The sequence below is a fragment of the Budorcas taxicolor genome, chromosome 15, assembly GCF_023091745.1.
Source record: "Budorcas taxicolor isolate Tak-1 chromosome 15, Takin1.1, whole genome shotgun sequence".
In the NCBI taxonomy this organism is placed as follows: Eukaryota; Metazoa; Chordata; class Mammalia; order Artiodactyla; family Bovidae; genus Budorcas; species Budorcas taxicolor.
The window spans coordinates 31,026,066-31,046,130 of record NC_068924.1 but is presented as its reverse complement, the minus strand read 5'-3'; the positions used below and the strand labels follow the sequence as shown (position 1 = coordinate 31,046,130).

Here is a 20,065-nt window from a genome sequence, read left to right as displayed (position 1 = left end):
GGATAGCTCTGGCTTCATAGGCAGCTACCGAATTTTGTTAAAAAGAGGTGCAGGTAACAAAGGATGCCCCAGACAGCAGGGTGTCCCCATCCCCCACCCCATGAACAGCGAGCCAAGGCCACTGTCCAGGAAGCTTGCATTGACCCTCTCTGCTCCTTAAACCAGCCCTGGGATAGTCAGTGCCTTCTGCGCTCCTCCCTCTTCTCTCCTCTTCAGAGATCACTTTCACCAAAGACCACACCAAACCCAATCACAGTGAAAGTCAAAAAGAGAAACAGAAAGAAGGGACATATTAACTTCTCAGGCATTTCAAGTTCTCTCAGTCAACTTTGAGTTCATTGGTTTGGGACGTTTTAAAAATTACTTTAATGGACCCTTTATTGGAGACTCTCCACCTTATTCTTCCCAAGAGCCTTCTCCTCCACGCCCCTGTGTCCCCCGGTCACCACACAGAAGGGAGAATTCAGCACCTGGAGTTTGATGCACTGGCTGCTCCATATCCTAAAATTTAGGGAAATGGTAACAGAGATTATGGTGACTTCCAATCCCTAACGCAGCCTCCCCGCCTCCCCAAGAAAGCAAAACAAAGGAAGAGAATTGAGACAACAAAGGAGGGAAGGACAGCGAAAGAGACAACAAAAGAACATTAACAAAGATATACAAATCCAGAAAAGGAAAACTTCCCTGTTGAGTTTAATTTGTTTGTTTGTTTGTTTGTTTTCCCATAAGAACTAGACCCAGGGTACAATGGCCCCTTCCTAGGGGGAAATTCCACTGATGATGCCACCAATTCATCTGACGGTCTGGACAGGGACCCCCACCCGGACTCTGTAGTTTTGGCGGGATGGGAAGGCCCACTGCGGGGAGTGGGGGCTTGTGGCTGGGAGGCAGAGAGTCCCTTGCCACTTGGGCGCATCGTCTCTGGGGTAGCCCCAGCTCCCCGGACCAGGGCGCCGTCTCCGGCTGGGGCGTCAGGCTCTTTGATCTGTTTGTAAAGTTACTGGATCCAAAATCCGGAGAGAAGGGTGGACGCTGTACAAGTCCGAGGGCCCGGCGGGCAGCAGGCGCCGGCCCGGCGCCTCCCGCCCCCGCAGCGGGCCGCGGAGCCGAGCATCTTCGGCGGCGGCGGGGTTACTCGGGCTCGCTGCTGTTGGTGGTCTTCTCCCACTCCAGGCTCTCCTCGCTGCGCGCCGGGGACGGCCGCGCCCGCAGGCCCTGGAAGCGGCGGCACTCGGGGCACACGCGGATGTGCGTGCAGCCGCGAGCCACCAGGGCGGCCTCCTGGGCCAGTCTCTGCGCCAGCTGGTCGGGCTCCCCGGCCCCGCACAGCTTGCCGTTGCTGAGCGTCGCGGTGCCCCGGGGCCGGCGCTGCTCCTCCGGGATGGGCGGCCGGGGCGGCGGCAGCCCAGAGCGCCGCCGGCGCGGATGGACAGTGTCCTGGCATAGGATGATGTTACGCAGCTCGCTCACCATCTCCTGGCAGACGGACCCCTGCAGGACACGAGGAGGTCACAGCCCCATCTTTCAAGAGCAGCCCCATAGGGTCCCCTGCGTGCTAGTTCGGGCGAGCGATCAGGGCGCAGAGTTTCAGAATTTTATCATCTTAAATGATCAATGGCCTTTCAACTCATCCTCTCACTTCCACCCGCTATTTAATATTCAAACATCCTCCATACTATCGTGTGCAACAGCCCTACCAGCTGGTTGTTTCAACTTTGAACACCTTCAAAGGCAATGATCTCACCACGGTGGGAAAGCGCCCCTACCAGTTTTGCATATTTCCCTTAAACGCTGCTTCCTTCTACTGACTGAATTCCTCTCCCTGAAATTGCCATCCATTGATCCCAGTTAAATTTGGACCTTGAAGCTGACTAAATAAGTAATCCCGCTACCAGATGTCAGTCTTTCAAGTATTTGAAAAAGCAGCCCTGTCTCCATGAACATTCTCTTCTCAGGCTAAAAAGTCTCATTTCTTTTAATCAGCTGGTTATGGCTGGAGAGGCTGCTGTTCTAACAAGAACTGTACAACAGCCATCAACTCCTGCAGCTCTCCTGATAAGAAACTCGTGGGTCCAGCTGTGTTTTCGAATATTTTGGATTTGGACAAGGTAATACAGTGAACATAAAATACATTATGTATCTCTTCCAGTGGGCTCTGGGGGAGACCCTACATTCAAACACATTAATATTTCTGTAGCAAAAGGTATATATGCTCACACCAAGTGAGAGAAAGACCATAAACATTAGCCTCATACAAGTCCAAGTCTAGGTTTGTCACCAAATACGCTGGCATCAAACAAAAAACTTGGAACTTTATGCACTGAGCTTTTTAGTTTTCAGAACTGCGATGAAGAATCTTGAACCTGTACCGTGACAACCATGCTTAGTCACTCAGTCGTGTCCGACTTTTTGCAATTGCGTGGATTGTTCCACTAATTGTTCCATTACGGGAGTCTACTTCTCTGTAGCTGCTTCAGGTAGAGGGTCTGTGTAAGCTGGGTTATTTTCCCAAGACCTCGCCCATGGTCTGGATGTACCTTGAAAAATTCAGTGAGGAGTTCAAGCTCTCTCAGGTTCCTCTGTCCATGGGATTCTCCAGGCAAAAAATACTGGAGTGGGTTGCCATGCCCTCCTCCAGGGGAATCTTCCCAACCTAGGAACTGAACCCAGGTCTCCTCCATTGCAGGTGAATTCTTTACCATCTGAGCCACCAGGGAAGCCCATGACTCTCATGGTTATACCCATTTCACAGATGTGGAAATGGAGGCTCAAAGAATTTATATACTTTACTAGACTTATTCAACTAACAAATAGCTGACCTAGAAGTTGAATCTAAACCTACCTACTTCCGAGTGGGTACATGCTCTGCTTTGTTCTCTTCTCTGTGCTGGAAAGGACACTTCCCCCCCACCCCCCACCCCCAGGATGGGAGAAGGAACTTTCTTTTCTTTCATGTTCTCTCTTCCACTCTTCCCATGCTATCAGCAGAAACGGGAAGTTGCTTTACCATAGTCAAATAGTTCATGTAGCCTTTACTCTTCTTTCTAGATGTTGGGAGAGCTTGAACTCCTCACTGAATTTTTCAAGGTACATCCAGACCACGTGCAAGTTCTTGGGAACATAACCCAGCTTACACAGATCCTCTACCTGAAGCAGCTACAGAGAAGTAGACTCCCCTAATGGAACATGGCCTGAGTCAGGACTAGACTCAAGACTGTCAATAAATAGCAGACACTCTATGCAAGTCTTGACTTCTCTGTGCTTCTAATAATAACAAAAGCATCTGCTGCTGCTACTGCTGCTAAGTCGCTTCAGTCATGTCCGACTCTGTGTGACCCCATAGACGGCAGCTCACCAGGCTCCCCCATCCCTGGGATTCTCCAGGCAAGAATACTGGAATGGGTTGCCATTTCCTTCTCCAATGCATGGAAATGAAAAGTGAAAGTGAAGTCGCTCAGTCGTGTCTGACTCTTAGCGACCCCATGGACTGCAGCCTACCATCTCCTGCCTAATCTATGTGACAGAATATACCAACATATATGTATTGACTGTCAAGTGAAGTGAAGTCACTCAATCGTGTCCAACTCTTCGCAACCCCATAGACTGTAGCCTACCAGGCTCCTCTGTCCATGGGATTTTCCAGGCAATAGTACTGGAGTGGGTTGCCATTTCCTTCTCCAACTGTTGTTGACTGTCAACTAAGTACCAAATACTGTGCTTTGTAGTGGGAATACTGACACAAAAGACTGAGTCCTTATTTTGGGTAGCAAAATCCCTAGTAACCAGGCTGGTTTGAAAATAATTGGCACACAGTGTGTGAATGCTCTATGCTCTGGTTACAGGGGTGGTGGAAGGGAGGACAAATGAGTAGCGTTCTGATTTGGGGGAGAAGGCAGGAGACGTGGGGAAGGTTTCACAAGGAAGGAACACCTGAGTGAGGTCTTATGGAGAGGTATGAGCATCATTGTTGAAGGAGCAGATGGAGGAAGAGAGCCAGTAATGCTAAAGAGAGAAGGAGGTGGGGAACCAAGAGAGTCTGGAGCAGGCAGGGCAAGGGAGGAAAGAGTTCTAGAAGGAACTGCCCACTTCATCAAGGGCCACACTGAGGTCCAATAAGGCCCAGTGGGTTATCTTTCGGTTTTGTTCGTTGGGAGGGGTCAGGCCTCTTATCCATGACCTTTCAGGGCAGAGGTAGGGAGAAGCCAGCCGTCCTTGAGTGAGTCCAGAATGGGAGGTGAGAACACGGAGGTGGAGGCAGTGGATCACCTGGGCTTGCAAGAGGAGAGAGGCAGGGCCAGAGCAATAGTAACAGAGGCAGGGCAAGAGCAATAGTAACTTGGCTGTTATTTGAGACTATGGGATAAACATTAGTGTAGCTGTGGACTTGGGGAAGAGACCAGGGAGGAAAAATAAAGGAGAGGAAAAGGATAATCCTAGGGGAGCGGAGGAAAGTTGAGAACGAGGTGGAGGGGTGACCAGAGCATGCAAGGCAGCCCCAAGTGTGGCTCCAGCTGTGGGTGGATTTTCAAGGCGGTGATCTTCAGTGGGGGCTGGTCACTCCTGATCTCTTGGAGAGACAGGAGGGAACATTAGTCGTGAAGGAGCAAAGGGTTATGAGGAGTGGGTGGTGGCTTGGAAGTCCTATGGGGACAGGAGAAAGAGGAAGAGACTGGTGAGCTGTGTTAAACTGAGGCCCTACATGAGGCTGGACCCCAGAGGTTTATAGGAGCCCTGGACTCCCAGCTATTGTCAGGAGCTGTTTCTCCAGTGTCAGTGAGGGAGAGAGATTTTTAGGACACTCAGGAGTTGGGAGATTGAGATAGATGCCAGTGTACTTTAAAAACCAAATAATGGTAGTTCTATTTTTAGTGTTTTGAGGAACCTCCATACTGCTGTCTATACCATGGGTAACAGAGATAGCTAACGGGAAGCTGCTGTCTAGCACAGGGAACTCAGCTCGGTGCTCTGTGATGACCTAGAGGTAGGGTGGGGAGAGGGGAAGTGAGAGGGAGGGAACATGTGTACACATACGGCTGACTGACTTCGTCGTATAGCAGAAACTAACACAACACTGCAAAGCAATTATACCCCAATTAAAATAAACAAATAATGCAGGTAGCATGCAAGGAGGTAGAATAGGGGCTCAATTGGATAGTCTTTTTCCTCCTTCTCAGACTCTTCCATCTGTGTGAAGCTTAATTAGCACCGTTTCTAAGTCACAGGTCTGAGAATTAAACTTCTTCCAAATCTCTGAGAAGGAAGGTGCCATTTTGAGCTCTCATGAATTAGGATAATAGCTCTAGACAGCTTTTACCTCCAAGGCAAAAAGATACTTAAGATGGAAGAGCCAAAGCCACTGTTTCCATCGTAACCTGGTTACTTTTGCTTGCTTCTCCTTTTAATACCATACCTTAAATCACAGTTGTGCTAAATCCGTGGGCCCCCTACCCTCCTGTGGAATTTCACAGGTTCTGACTGAAATGACCTTTGTCCCTGCATGAGCCTCTGAACTTTGCCCTGCCTGCCAACACTATATAGGTCATACCCATTAGAAGGTTTACCTCAGTCGCTTCTGAGTGTCGGAGAGTCCATAAAAACTCCAACATAGCCATAAAAATGGCCACGATTAAGCCACAAATAAGAACCACAAAGATTCCACCAATATTCTCCATTCCTAGTCCTGTAAGAAAGTGAGAACAAATGAAAAATAGCACAAAAGAGCTGGGAGACATAATTATTCTACGGAAAATGCTGAATGTTATTTGAATTACCAGCACTTGAGACTTGTAGATGCTTCACACACATGTTCCCTGAGATATAATTATTCTTTTGAAATAAATGCAGAGCACAGCTGGAGGAGAAGAGGGGAAGGGGATGTAGATGCAAATGGAGGAGATTGGTGAGAAGCTTCTTGGGGTGGGAGTGGCGGTCATTTTCTGAAAATGGGCTTAGGCAAAATTGGATTTCGCCTATAGATACCAAAGGGCTTCCCAGGTGGCTCAGTGGTAAAAAAGCCGCCTGCAATGCAGGAGATGCAAGTTCGATCCCTGGGTCAGGAAGCTCCCCTGGAGAAGGAAATGGCTACCCACTCCAGTATTCTTGCCTGGGAAATCCCACGGACAGAGAAGCCTGGCGGGCTACAGTCCATGGGGTTGCAAAAGAGTCAGACACAAGTTAGCGACTATACAGGAACAATAACAATGATATCAAAATACCAGCAAATTCTAGCTGTTTCACAAAAATGTAGTCAATCTTCCTAACACTGTGTTTGCTTGATATAAGGCCATTTATATCTATGGATATAAAAAACTTGTAACTAAACTGTGGATAGAAAAAAGTTTCTTTTACTTATCTGTGTCAACATGTTACTAAAATATTTCCTTGGAAAGCAAAACTTTTTATTCCACCAGACCAGTGGTTCCCAAACCTGAAGGCCATCAGAACCATCTGGGAAGCTCATTAAAAACATAGATCCCTAGTCCTTACCCTAGACCTACGGAATCCCTACCTCTGGAAATGATGCCTAGGAATCTGTATTTTTAAATGCATTTCACAGGTGATTCTTTTCCAGCCAGGCCTAAAATTTGTTTGCAAATTGGTATTTGGGAAAGCATCGTACTTAGCTAAGTTTCTTCAAGTCAGGCACCATATATGGTTAAACCTCACTTTCTAGTATGATAACTGTCCAAATAACATATACTTAACAAATATTTCTAGAATTATACGGTTGTTTCACTTCTGCAATGTCAAACACCACATTAGCTATGTAACTGGATGCTTTTTGGGGAGGGGGGAGTGTCAGAAACACATGAAACTCTGATTCACCAGGGGCCACAATCATAAATCTAAAAGCAGCTTTTATCTAGGAAAGTGCCAAGAGCGTGGCTTCCCTCCTGTGCTCTTCCTGAATACTTGCACGTTTTGAGTGTCTGTTCAACCAGCAGTGCCCTCATGGGACACGGAGCTATGTTGTGTCAGGGAGAGCCAGCGTCTTGCAACGCTGAGATGAACCAGGGTTTAGGAGCAGAAATCTGACACTGCTTCCTGTACTTGGGAAAGCTGGAAAAATATCCCTGCCTAGCCATTTCAAGATGCCTTGGGTTTCCTCTCACAAAGCCTCAAGTGAATGTCTCGTTTTTTTTTGTTTTTTGTTTTGTTTCTAAAATAACAGCGTGGCATAGCACCTGCCTATACTAATAATCTGCTACTCCAAGAGCTCACATCGTGAACGCACCCAGTGGGTTACACACTCTGGTCTGCAGGTCCACACAGCCAACTCTTGAGGACCTGCATGCATACAACATCCTCTCTTTTGAATAATCAAAAACAAGAGACAAAAACTCAGTTCTAAGGGAACGCATATAGAGTTTGGAGTGGATTTCTTCCTTCCAGGAGGAAGGTGCTCGGGCTTCTTTGATGACCTGTCCCTCTAACCTGGAACCATTTAGGCAGAAGGTTTTGACCATAGGAATATCAGAGAGACAAAAGGGACACTTAAGGGGGAATGCCCCAAGAATCTAGCTGGGGTGTGCAGCCGTAGCTTTAGGGGTGGTGAGAACCGGGTTTTAGAACATGCACCTGAACATCATGGACTAACCAGTTTCTCCAGCCGGCCCCTGTGGAGAAAGGGCTCCCCAGTGAAGGGGAATGATAACTGATACCAAGGAGGCCCACCTGTTTAGGTAAACAGAGCCCCAAGTGACTGTTGAGGTACCATGGACTTTCCTATCACCTTCAGATAGTTCTGCCTGATATAGAAAAAACACTATTGTTCAGCCACTAAGTCGTGTCCAACTCTTTGGGACCCCATGGACCAGCATGCCAGGCTCCTCTGTCCTCCACTATCTCCCGGAGTTTGCTCACATTCATGTCCATTGAGCTGGTGATGGTATCTAACCATCTCATCCTCTGTCACCCCCTTCTCCTTTTGCCTTCAATCTTTCCCAGCATCAGGGTCTCTTCCAGTGAGTTAGCTCTTTGCATCAGGTGGCCAAAGTATTGAAGCTTCAGCTCCAGAAAAAAGATTAGGATCCTCTTTTAGGAACTCAACCTCCCCTTATGTTTCTGCAGAGGAGGCGTTCTACCCTCAGGTCCAGTTCCCCCATCTGGGCTCTAGTGTTTCCCTGTCGCCCTCTGTCCCAATCTTGGCCCTCTCCAATCTTGTCTTCCCCACTGGCTTTTTCCCTTAGCACGAAAACACACTCGAGTCTTTCCCTTCTTATCAATGTCTACACACTACTATATTTTAAATGGATAACCAACAAGGTCCTACTGTATAGCACAGGGAACTCTGCTAAATGTTATGTGGCAGCCTGGATAGGAGGGGAGTTTGGGGGAGAATGGATACATGTATACGTATGACTGAATCCCTTTGCTGTCCACCTGAAACTATCACAGCATTGTTACTTGGCTATACTCCAATATAAAATATTAATTAAAAATTAAAAAAGAAAAAAAAATCCTTCTCCTCCCTCCAGCTCTGTCTAGTGAATACCCTTCTTTTTTCCTTTCTTCCCTGGCCAAGCTTTTTGAAACAGTTTGTCTATATCAGAACTATTTTAAGACAGCTCTTAAAACACTTACAGTTGGAGGCCCCATCCCACATGAAACAAAAAGAAAATGTACCCACATTGTATGTTAAATGCATTTTTAAAATTCTGCTTCTGATGAGACAGAGTGGCAAGCAACAATTAATGTAAATTGGCTGTGATTTCTTAGCAGTTGTTGTGCATATAAGAGAATGTTTGCAAAAGGAGAAAAATCAAGCTGAAAAAAAATTGTTTCTAAATGTAATGAAGTTTTCATGAATATTAAATTTAAAGTTAATGAAGTTGAAACAGTGTTACATCTTGGAGATATTTAATTACACATGTCAACTTAATTTAGCAGTTTTCTTTTTGCGTTTTGAAGCTAATAATTTTTTCAGACTTCAAACATAGTTTTGGACACTCAAGAAAAGCTTTTAGGTGCTAGGTGATCTGTCTATGGTATCTAAAGGAGAAAATGACTGTGCTCTGAATTCACTTTTATCCTCCCGAATATTTACTTGTCATCCCATGAAATTTTGTTTTGTGCCGCTAAAACCAAGTTCATCAGGGTCACCACTGAACATTTTGTTTCTAATCTATCAGAAAATTTCCAGTCCTGACCTTAAATGACTTCTTGTAACACTTGACATTGTCAACCAACCCCTTTTTGGAATTTTTTTTTTCCTTTGTCTACACTGTGAGGTTGTTGGGATCTCATTTCCCCCAACCAGGGACTGAACCTGGGCCACAGCAGTATAACTGCCAAATCCTAACCATGGGCCCATCAGGGAACTTCCTCTTCCTTCTTTTTTTCATGAAGCCATTGCTCTCTGCTCTCCCCGAGGCTTCTCAATTGTCTTTGCCTGCTCTGAAGCATATTCTCCTATTTCCCTGCACTGAGTCTCTTGCCTCTCCTCCATGTACTGTCCTGCTGATTTAACCTCCTAAATTCTTTTTAATTTCTTACCCTTCTCTCGGTCTCTCCTACCACTTCCCTAGCTCAAGCCCCCTTTTGCCTGGACTTTGGCTGAAGACTCCAAAATGATTTCTCTGCACACAGCCTGTCCTTCTCAACTTTACCATGCCTGTGCCCGAGTGATCTTTCTGGTCAGAAGATTTCTAATACATCTTGTATCACTCTAAAACTGCATAGAATAATCATTAGTTTAATGTAGATACCTTGATTTCCCACTAGACTGTGATTCCCTTGAGAGGAGGATCCATGTCTTGTTCAGCTCTGTAAAACCACAATCAGGGCCCATCATAAGAGTCAATAAATGCTTGTTGAAAAAATGAACTGACAGAAAGAGGATAAGGACATCACAGGTATAGAAGCCTGCATTACCCAAAACTTTCGATTCATATTGTGATATGTACTCACTCCTAATCAAATGCTTTTAAATTATAATAAAGTGGGCCAGCCCTCATCTATTATTCCCAGGTGGCACTAGGGGTAAAGAATCCGCCTGCCAGTGTAGGACATGTAAGAGACAACATGGGTTTGTTCCCTGGGTCGGGAAGATTTCCTGGAGGAGGAAATGGCAGCCCAATCCAGTATTCTTGCCTGAGAAATCCCATGGACAGAGGAGCGTGGGGGCTGCAGTCCATGGGGTCGCAGAGTCAGACATGACTGAGAGTTTGAGCACTAGCCCTCATCCAGTTCTCCTAGCCTGGGCAGATGGCCCAGATTGTACTGAATGGCTGGCCAAAGTGGGGCTGAACATGACGTGGATGATCCACAATGTGGACTTGAGCGTACGTCGTCCTGAAAAGGTCTGGGGGGGTGGGGCTGGGGGAGAGTTATAAACAAACAGGTGATCTGTATTGGGATATCTTGATCAGGTGAGGGAAAGCTTCTTGGAGGAGCTTAGGTTTAAACAGGGTTCTGGTAGAAACCATGAGTCAGTGAAACACCCCACAGCCTCTCTTTCCCAGCTTCTCCTGTTTCAAGACCAGCATGTTAATCAGCGCTGTCAGCTCCAGCGTGCTGACTCCGGGCTGAGTGGCCCCCTCCCCGTAGGAGCGGGGCTTATATACTGCTCGTGCCTTTAGGAACTTATTGGAAAGGGGAGGCAAGAATAGATTGCTGGCAGAGTTGCAGTTGAGAAACAGATGGAGTGGGGAGTGAGCGGGAAGCAGTTAGGAGGGAGCAGCGGTTCCCTTAACGTCGTCATTAGTCATTCTCCTAGAAGTCAGACGCCTTCCCCGGCTCACAGCCATCACTCAGGGGAGCCTGTCATGTGGACTCCCTCCAGTCTGGCCCCAAGGCCCATGATGCACCCATAGATGCCTCCACACCTGCACTGGAGTCATCTTATCACCCCCACCCCTCCCGTCTTCAGGCAAGACCACACAGAAGCCATTCAGACAGATGGCTTTCAAACTGAGATTTTCCTGACACGAGTTTCTGAGGCTCAGTTGGGTCCCAGAAGTAAGACTATTAAACTAAAATGGAGTCAAACTCTCCCCATAAACTTTTGGTAGATTAAAGACTAACTTTGGTGTCATTCACAGATTGCCCACAAACACAAGTGATAGTTGACAAGTGCAAATGAAGAATGCTGTCTCCAGAACCACTGAGGGGAATGGGCTACCTGCAAGGGAATATCTCTGAATAGATTTGAATCTCCACCCACCCACCCAGCCACCTGCTCTGCTTTTGGTTCTGACCAGCAAATAGTCACCTCCTGGCTTCAGGTGCACATATATCCCAGACGTTAAAACCCGTGCATATCTCCCGATGGTCCTGTGGAAATCTACAAATGCAAGGCAGGACAATTCCTTTTGAATGGGAGCCTGGGAAGCAAAGAGGCAGAGGCAACAGGGGTCACGTGGCAGGGGCAGAGAGAGGAGAGACTGGTACCACAATCCCTTTAGGAGGCAGTGTATTTTGTCTTTGACATCAGTCAACACATCCTTCTTGAGAAGCTCCCATGAGCTGAGCACTATGCTAGGTGCTGAAGCTTGGTGCAATCTTCCAGACTGACAACATTTGATAAGAACGTGGATTCTTTGACCAATATGATTTTCAAGCACTTACTAATTCAGAGTCTAGAAGCTCCCTGGCGGCTCAGCGGTAAAGAATCCGCCTGCCAATGCAGGAGACCAGGGTTCGATCCTTGGGTCAGGAAGATCCCCTGGAGAAGGAAATGGCAACCCACTCCAGTATTCTTGCCTGGGAAATCCCACGGACAGATGATCCTGGAGAGCTACAGTCCATGGGGTCGCAAAGAGTCAGCCATGACTTAGCAACTAAATTAAGAAAAAAAATTCAGAGCCACATTCACCTACATTCATGCAAATATATTAAATGGCCCCATCTCTATGGACTTATTTGTTGTAAACAGCACCTTTGCTCGCCCATATATGAGCTGACCTGCATAACCTTTTCAGAAAATACAAAGTGTGCACCACTGAGGACTGTGAAACTAAGCTTGCCATTCCTTCTTGCATCGATCATGACATCTGTTGACTAGACCTTAGCAGATTCTGGAGACAGTGATGGCATAAGGGTAGGGAAAGCGACAGAATAGAAAAGGGATGGGAAACGCATCTGATAAATTTTGCAACTTATCGAAATAAAAATTATAGAAGAGGCGCTTTACAATTTATCAAAGTATAAGCTTGAGCACCTCAGATCTCATTCAATTCTCATGAAAAATACTATAAAGAAGGTCTACTGTCAGCATTTTACAGATAAAGAAACAGAAATTCAGAGAACTTCAAGAATTTGCCCAAGTCTTCAGAGCTAAGATGTGAAATCCAGGTAAGTCTGGCTGCCCAGCTAACGTTTATAAAAATAAAGCTGACCTTTATGAATGTCTACTATGAGCCAGCTTACTAGGCTGCACGTTTTAATCCAGTCCTAACAGTTGCCCTGTGAAATTGGCACTACCCTTGCCTCCATGTTCCAGATAAGGAAACCAAGGTACCGGAATCAGGTAACTTGCCCAGGACCCCACAGCTGGCAAGCGGAAGTGGCTGATTCAAATGGAAGCTGGAGTGTAAGCCTGTATCCCTACCCTACACCACCTCTCCGGGGAACTGGGGGCCCCCACTGTCCCTCGTGCTGCAGGAGCATGATTACAGAACTCAACCTGGCTCCCCGTGACTGAAGTCATTCCTAGGACCACTGCCCCAGCGCTGTCCCAAGTGACTGGGGAGGGAGGCTGTGCTGTTGTTTAGTACTCAGTCATGACCGACTCTTTTGCGACCCCATGGATTTGCAGCCCGCCAGGCTCCTCTATCAGAGAAGGCAATGGCACCTCACTCCAGTACTTTTGCTTGGAAAATCCCATGGACGGAGGAGCCTGGTGGGCTGCCATCTATGGGGTCGCACAGAGCCGGAGACGACTGAAGTGACTTCACTTCCACTTTTTACTTTCATGCACTGAAGGAAATGGCAACCCACTCCAGTGTTCTTGCCTGGAGAATCCCAGGGACGGGAGAGCCTGGTGGGTTGCCGTCTATGGGGGGTCGCACAGAGTCGGACACAACTGAAGCAACTTAGCAGCAGCAGCAGGCTCCTCTATCCATGGGATTTCTCGGGCAAGAATACTGGAATGGGTTGTCATTTCCTTTTCCAGGGATTCTTCCTGACCCAGGAATCCAACTCGTGTCTCCTGCATTGCAGGTGGATTCTTTACCACTGAGCCACCAGGGAAGCCCGTGTATGGGCTGTGAGTTCCACTTATAAAAACCCCTTCTTTCCTTGGGAACATTACATCAAATGTTTGGATCGAAGATCCATTGACTTAATCTTGCCTCACTTTGCAGACACGGTGCGGCTGGGGTCTTTATACTCGTTGACCTCCTTTGATGCGAACACACTGGGCCATGGTTCACCTCTGTTCTTGATCACGCTTTCCGCCCTCCCCCTACCCCCAATCCCAGAGTTTCCCTGTCTCTGAGCAGTCAATCCAATTTGTTTAGGAAGAGGCTTTCTCTGCAAGCATCACTTTGAGACACTATCTAAACTCCCATATTCAGGTTTCCAGTCTTGGCTCTCTCCAGAGAAACTAGAGAGCCACCATAATAGAGCTGGGCCCCCAGGGAAGAAAGAGAAGGGAAAGTGTCCCCACAATTCCCCCCACCCCTCTCATCACTCACCCCCACTCTTGCTAAGATGTCTCACACTTTCATTCCCGCCATGCCAGACAGCAAACTTCCTGCTCTCTTAGGATTTTGTGAGTCAATGCCACTGGCCTCTATTCCATCCTTGAAAGGGGATCCTGATTTTCACAGCCCGGTGTTGTATTTACGTTCCTTTGAAGCCTGATTGTGAGCTTGTGTTTTTCAAGATAAAAGTATTTAATTTCCTTGGAATTCACCGACTACCTTTTTGTCTGGCGATTGCTCTGCAAAGCCTTTGGTAATACAATCCCCTTGAACGGGGATGTCGGCCCCTATGAGTGGCTAGCGATATTTCTTTATATAGGAGTTGAGTGAGAAAATAAATAAAATGAGTGTTTTTGAAAAGACAAGGCAGAAGAAAATGAAACAGCTTGGAATGAAGCCTGCTTCTTTTTGTAATGCTCCTGTCCTTCACATGATCTGTGTTTTTCAGCTGTGTATGCAGGGAGCTGGTCACTGAGTTACAGGCAGGGAAAGAAATGGGGATAGATGAAGCCAAGGGATAATGTTGTGGTTCTCATCAGAGCCAAGGAAGACCTGGCAAAAAAAAACAAAAAACAAAAAACTCAGATTGGTGGCATCAGCCCAATGTTAGGATTCTTCTCTGGAATTTGGCAGCGATGCTGGAGCTATAATATTGGATTAGAAGTGGGGCAGCATCAGATCCTTTTCTTTAAAATGTATCACATTTTAATAGGATAACACAGTAGAAAAGGATTATGCCAGGCACCATGCATTGTCTGAAACATCCTAATTGATGTCACTCTCAGCTTCAGAGGTCTGTGAGATAAGGACCCCCTTCATAGTTCCCTCCACCTCCATCCCTCTCATTCTGCTTCATCTTCTCCTCCTTCCTTTAGGTCCATGTGGAAGCCAAGGGATTCCAATCAATAAAAGAAAGATCTCCTAGGAGCTGCTTTGGAAAGTAAATGGAAAGGACTGCCCTTTGTTCAATTTGAGACTCAAGAAAAAACATGATCCTGCGGCTCCATTCCTGGCCCCCATGAAAGACTTCAAGGAAGAGCGCTTCCAGGCCATGCTGGCTCCTGTTCTTCTGCCACAGGAGAGGGGAGGTCTATCAAGCAGTGAGTTATATCCTGGAAGTCTGATGGCTAATTTGTCACACACAAACCAAGCAGTGGCTCCGGTCCTTCCAGGTTAGTGCCTCTGGCCTGGCTTGCAGAGGTCACGTGGACTTTTGCTCAGCCAGAAAGCCTTTCAGCCTCTCTGAGTAATGTCTGCTTGAGTTTCAGCCATGGCAGAAATGGGGTCACTGCGTTAAACTGGCACCAGCTGCTGTGGCTGGGCTGGGAACCAAAGCCCCGGCTCTTAAGCTGATTTGCACAGCATCTCCCACACAGCCCCTTCTTGGACCACATTGGTGATTAATATGGCTCCCCATCTTGCACCCAAGGATGACTGAAAGGAGGCAAGATAGCATCAGCTGGTTGATAGAACCTGAGCATCTTCTGAAGCACATGAGACCTGGGCAAGGATGACTTCCACTGTTTATTTTCCCTCTTCATCTGCTCAGTTCTCTTCTCTGTGCCAGGGAACATTCAGTCCCCCAACTGCAGAGTGGGGAGAAGCCTCCTGCTCACTTCTTTCCATCTTCCCTGGGAGCCTGCTTTCCCTGTCTCTCTCCTCCATCCATTCTGAGCTCTGCTGTCAGACAGTCTTCTTAAAACCTCTGTGGAATGGGGAAGAATATCCCAAGCCAACCACGCTGCAAAAACGACAACTTAATTTTCCTATAAAAGTACCAAATGTCTACCTCAGGCTCCTATTTTCACCTGATTGCCAAAACACAGAGATTTCTTTATGTTTAAATTTCAGGTTTGCTGCTGCTGCTGTGTCGCTTCAGTCGTGTCCAACTCTTTGTGACCCCATGGACTGCAGCCTACAAGGCTCCTCCGCCCATGGGATTTTCCAGGCAAGAGTACTGGGGTGGGGTGCCATTGCCTTTTCTGAAATTTCAGGTTTACATTCAGTTAAATACAGTGTTATCTCTGTTCCCCTTTCACTCCTGGATATATTTCAGGTCTGAGGTTGGCAAGGAGATTCTGTCATGGGGATGGAGTTAGGTGTCCTGTCCTAATGCTGGATTCGACCTAGATTTCCAATGTCCTTGTCTGGGACCCTGGAAAATGCAGGCCTGTCCCTGCGACCTCTCTGCCCCTGGTGCCCACGTGCCATCTCTCACGCCCTCCACTCCATGCAGCATGACACATATTTCTGGGGTCTGCCAAACTCTGGAAGGAAGCAAAAATCTCTTTGCCTCTAGGGATTCCCAACAAATCCAGAGTTCTCTCTGGCACTCTCCACCTCTCAGCTGGGCACCAGGCTCCTTCTCAGGGACCCTCCAAATTCTAACACATCCTTTCCTGCTCAGAAACTCCCTTCTCAGGAGGGCATCTTTTTATCTGGTTTGCAGACTGGGTTGCCTGGGTCTTTGAAGTTCCAGTGTCAGCTTTACACCAAGCTTCTTTTCAGGTACTGGCCTTCTGTATTCCAAAATACTTTTTAGCAAATCAAACACCTTGACTTCTAAGAACATTGTGTCTGCTGAGTTGGAACAACTTCTTTTAGAACTTAAAGGCAGTATCTCCTCTCTATTCCTCCCAAGGCAATGACTGTCCCCTGGGACCATGAATGCCACTGACAGCTCAGAGCTCCATCCACAACACCTGCTTTCTTGATGCCACATCTCATGCCAGAACCTTTGAGGTCTGCCACCAATGTCACCAAGTCAGTCCAGTATGCTCACAGTGTGCCAAGGTGCATGCAGAACTCTGGGGTGTTCCTAGGACATCTTCCTAGGACACAATTTTACCCAGGGTTTAGGCCAGAAAAGGGTTTTTCCATTACATAAACATGCCCATATTCAGCTGTCAGATGCAAAATTCACATGTGTTTTTAGGACAAAACAGAAGACTTTAAGGATATTCCAAACATGTTGGGCTGCTTGAGACATTTGTGACTGTGTCCCCAGAACCCCCAAAAGTCCATGCGCATTCCCCTCTGCTGTTTGTTTCTTCCATGGGACACTGGTCTGCTGTCCACATGCCTTCACCCACTTTTCAATGTCCTCTTAACTCCAACCTCACCCTGCATTTTGAATCCAATTTCTGAGTGTGACAGCTGTGCTCCATAATATTCCTAAAGCTGTGACTTCCTGGGGCTTCCCAGGTGGCTCAGTGGTAAAGAATCTGCCTACGAATGCAGGTAACTCAGGTTCAATCCCTATCGAGCCTGCGCTCCAGAGCCCAGGAGCCGCAACTACTGACGCCCATGTGCCCCGGAGCCTGTGCTCTGCACCAAGAGAGGCCACTGCAATGAGAAGCCCACTCACAACAATAGAGAAAAGCCTGTGCAGCAGTGAAGGCCCAGCAGAGCCAAGTAAATAAATAAAATGAAGATGAACAAATAGAGCTGTGACTCCTAATGGATGTTTCATGGTCCAGGCCCCCTGTCTCTGTAAACCTTCCCTGAATATTGCTCAGAAGTATTGCCCTGGGACTTCATAATACTTTCTGTCCAGCTCTATGAAAGCATCTCAGCATCGTGACTGTTACAGTGATGATCTGCGCCTCTCTCTAGGTGCTAAGCCTCTTGAGGGCAGGGCCACGTCTCATTGCTTTTCACACTTTCAGAGCCCAGCACAGTGCCTGATACACAGCCACTGTTTTTTGGAGGCGGTGCTCAGTTCGGTTCAGTCGCTCAGTTGTGTCTGACTCTTTGCGACCCCATGAATCACAACATGCCAGACCTCCCTGTCCATCATCAACTCCCAGAGTCTACCCAAACCCATGTCCATTGAGTCGGTGATGCCATCCAGCCATCTCATCCTCTGTCGTCCCCTTCTCCTCCTACCTGCAATCCCTCCCAGCATCAGGGTCTTTTCCAGTGAGTCAACTCTTCGCATGAGGTGGCCAAAGTATTGGAGTTTCAGCTTCAGCATCAGTCCTTCCAATGAACACCCAGGACTGATCTCCTTTAGAATGGACTGGTTGGATCTCCTTGCAGTCCAAGGGACTCTCAAGAGTCTTCTCCAACACCACAGTTCAAAAGCATCAATTCTTCGGTGCTCAGCCTTCTTCACAGTCCAACTCTCGCATCCATACATGACCACTGGAAAAACAATAGCCTTGACTAGGCAGACCTTAGTCGGCAAAGTAATGTCTCTGCTTTTGAATATGCTATCTAGGTTGGTCATAACTTTCCTTCCAAGGAGTAAGTGTCTTTTAATTTCATGGCTGCAATCACCATCTGCAGTGATTCTGGAGCCCAAAAAAATAAAGTCTGACACTGTTTCCACTGTTTCCCCATCTATTTCCCATGAAGTGTTGGGACCAGATGCCATGATCTTGGTTTTCTGAATGTTGAACTTTAAGCCAGCTTTTCCACTCTCTTCTTTCACTTTCATCAAGAGACTCTTTAGTTCCTCTTCACTTTCTGTCATAAGGGTGGTGTCATCTGCATATCTGAGGTTATTGATAGTTCTCCCAGCAATCTTGATCCCAGCTTGTGCTTCTTCCAGCCCAGAGTTTCTCATGATGTACTCTGCATGTAAGTTAAATAAGCAGAGTGACAATATACAGCCTTGATTTACTCCTTTTCCTATTTGGAACCAGTCTGTTGTTCCATGTCGAGTTCTAACTGTTGCTTCCTGACCTGCATATAGGTTTCTCAAGAGGCAAGTCAGGTGGTCTGGTATTCCCATCTCTTGAAGAATTTTCCACAGTTTATTGTGATCCGCACAGTCAAAGGCTTTGGCATAGTCAATAAAACAGAAATCGATGTCTTTCTGGAACTCTCTTGCTTTTTCGATGATCCAGCGGATGTTGGCAATTTGATCTCTGGTTCCTCTGCCTTTTCTAAAACCAGCTTGAACATCTGGAAGTTCACAGTTCACGTATTGCTGAAGCCTGGCTTGGAGAATTTTGAGCATTATTTTACTAGCGTGTGAGATGAGTGCAATTGTGTGGTAGTTTGAGCATTCTTTGGCATTGCCTTTCTTTGGGATTGAAATGAAAACTGACCTTTTCCAGTCTTGTGGCCACTGCTGAGTTTTCCAAATTTGCTGGCATAAGCTATACCACACCAAGGTCAGGAGCGGTGGCCGAGACGAGCTACCCCATGCCCGAGGTCAAGGAGGCAGTGGGGTCTCTGTAAACAATTTCCATCCACTGCCTGGATGCCAGGGCTGTCTGGAGGAAAACAGACTTAGGAAGTAGGACCAGTCTGTAGGTCCTTGAGATGATGGCTGATTCATTCATTCCTTTCCATTCCTTGCATCAAGTACTGGTGAAATGTCAAATGATATGCTGGTCACTGGGATAGAAAAATACATATGACACAGACCCTGTCCTTAAGGTTTTCACAGTCCATAGGGAACAACTATTAACAGAAAACTAATGTCCTATGTGTTGAAGAAGAGCTATGTAGCCTGGAGGAATACAGGGTGGACAGATGCACTTGTGGACACTATTCAGACCTCAGTTGCTTATTTAGATAAAAAATTTAGAATAAAATCACTTCTCATTTCTTTTGAACCAGGTGCCCTGCTAAGCATTTAACATGATTTATCTCATTCGATCTCTGCAATAGCCCAAGAAGGGTCATTATTATTTTTAGCTCTGTTTTCCAGAGAAGGAAACTAAGGCTTAAAGACTTTTTACAGTGTAAGTAACAAGGCCATCTATGGAGCAGAGTCCACTTGACCCACTATTCATGATTTTGAGCCCTGTGCACACTGCTTCAGGGGAGAGAACCAACATCGTGGCTGTCGGCAGAACAAGCGGGTGTGCAGGGGGGCAAAAGTTTGATAAGCTCCATTCTTGGGGGGTGGGGGGATTCCACTGGACTCTGGGTGAAATCGTGAATGGGACAGAGATGATCTAAATTGAGGTCCCTGAATGAAAACCATAAGGTCCCAGCTCCTGAGTCATCACTAAGTCCTTGCTAATCTGCTGCCCTCCAAATGTTCCTCTATAGATTACCGGTGAAAATAAACACAAATACTAAGCAAACAAAGGGCAAGGGCAGGGGCTGGGTTTAGCGGTCAGGGATGAAAGGGGAAACTGGAGAGTTGGGATAACTCAATAGTGAGTCTCGAGGGGAACCAGGCTTCAGAAAATCAAATAGGATCAGGTTTACAAAGGGAAGGAAAGCGGGGGACCTCATCACCAGTGAGAAGGAGAAGAGGAGGGAGGCTTGGAGCAGCCAGAGCTGGTGGGGTCCCTGCAGCTCTCTGAGCCCTTGCTCTTGGCCACCCCTGTTTTGATCAGTCTCCCTCATCCACAGCCTCCCCGCATCCCCACGTATGTCAGCTGTCAGAGTCAGGAACAACTCTACAGAGTGGAGAGCTCTGGGCATGAAGGCTGCCCAGGAAACCATCACAG

The 20,065-nt window shown here is 47.1% G+C and overlaps 1 protein-coding gene across 1 annotated transcript in view; it reads right to left on the bottom strand.

Annotated features, from left to right (window-relative positions):
* Positions 1-1,131: 1,131 nt before the first annotated feature.
* Positions 1,132-20,065, bottom strand: part of GRIK4 (glutamate ionotropic receptor kainate type subunit 4) — a 343,900-nt gene continuing 324,966 nt past the window's right edge. Inside the window, exons 18-19 of the mRNA XM_052652431.1 lie at positions 5,562-5,680; positions 1,132-1,491 (exon numbers count right to left, since the gene is read on the bottom strand). Of these exons, the coding sequence (XP_052508391.1) occupies positions 1,132-1,491; positions 5,562-5,680 (479 nt within the window). The remainder of the gene's footprint in view (positions 1,492-5,561; positions 5,681-20,065) is intronic.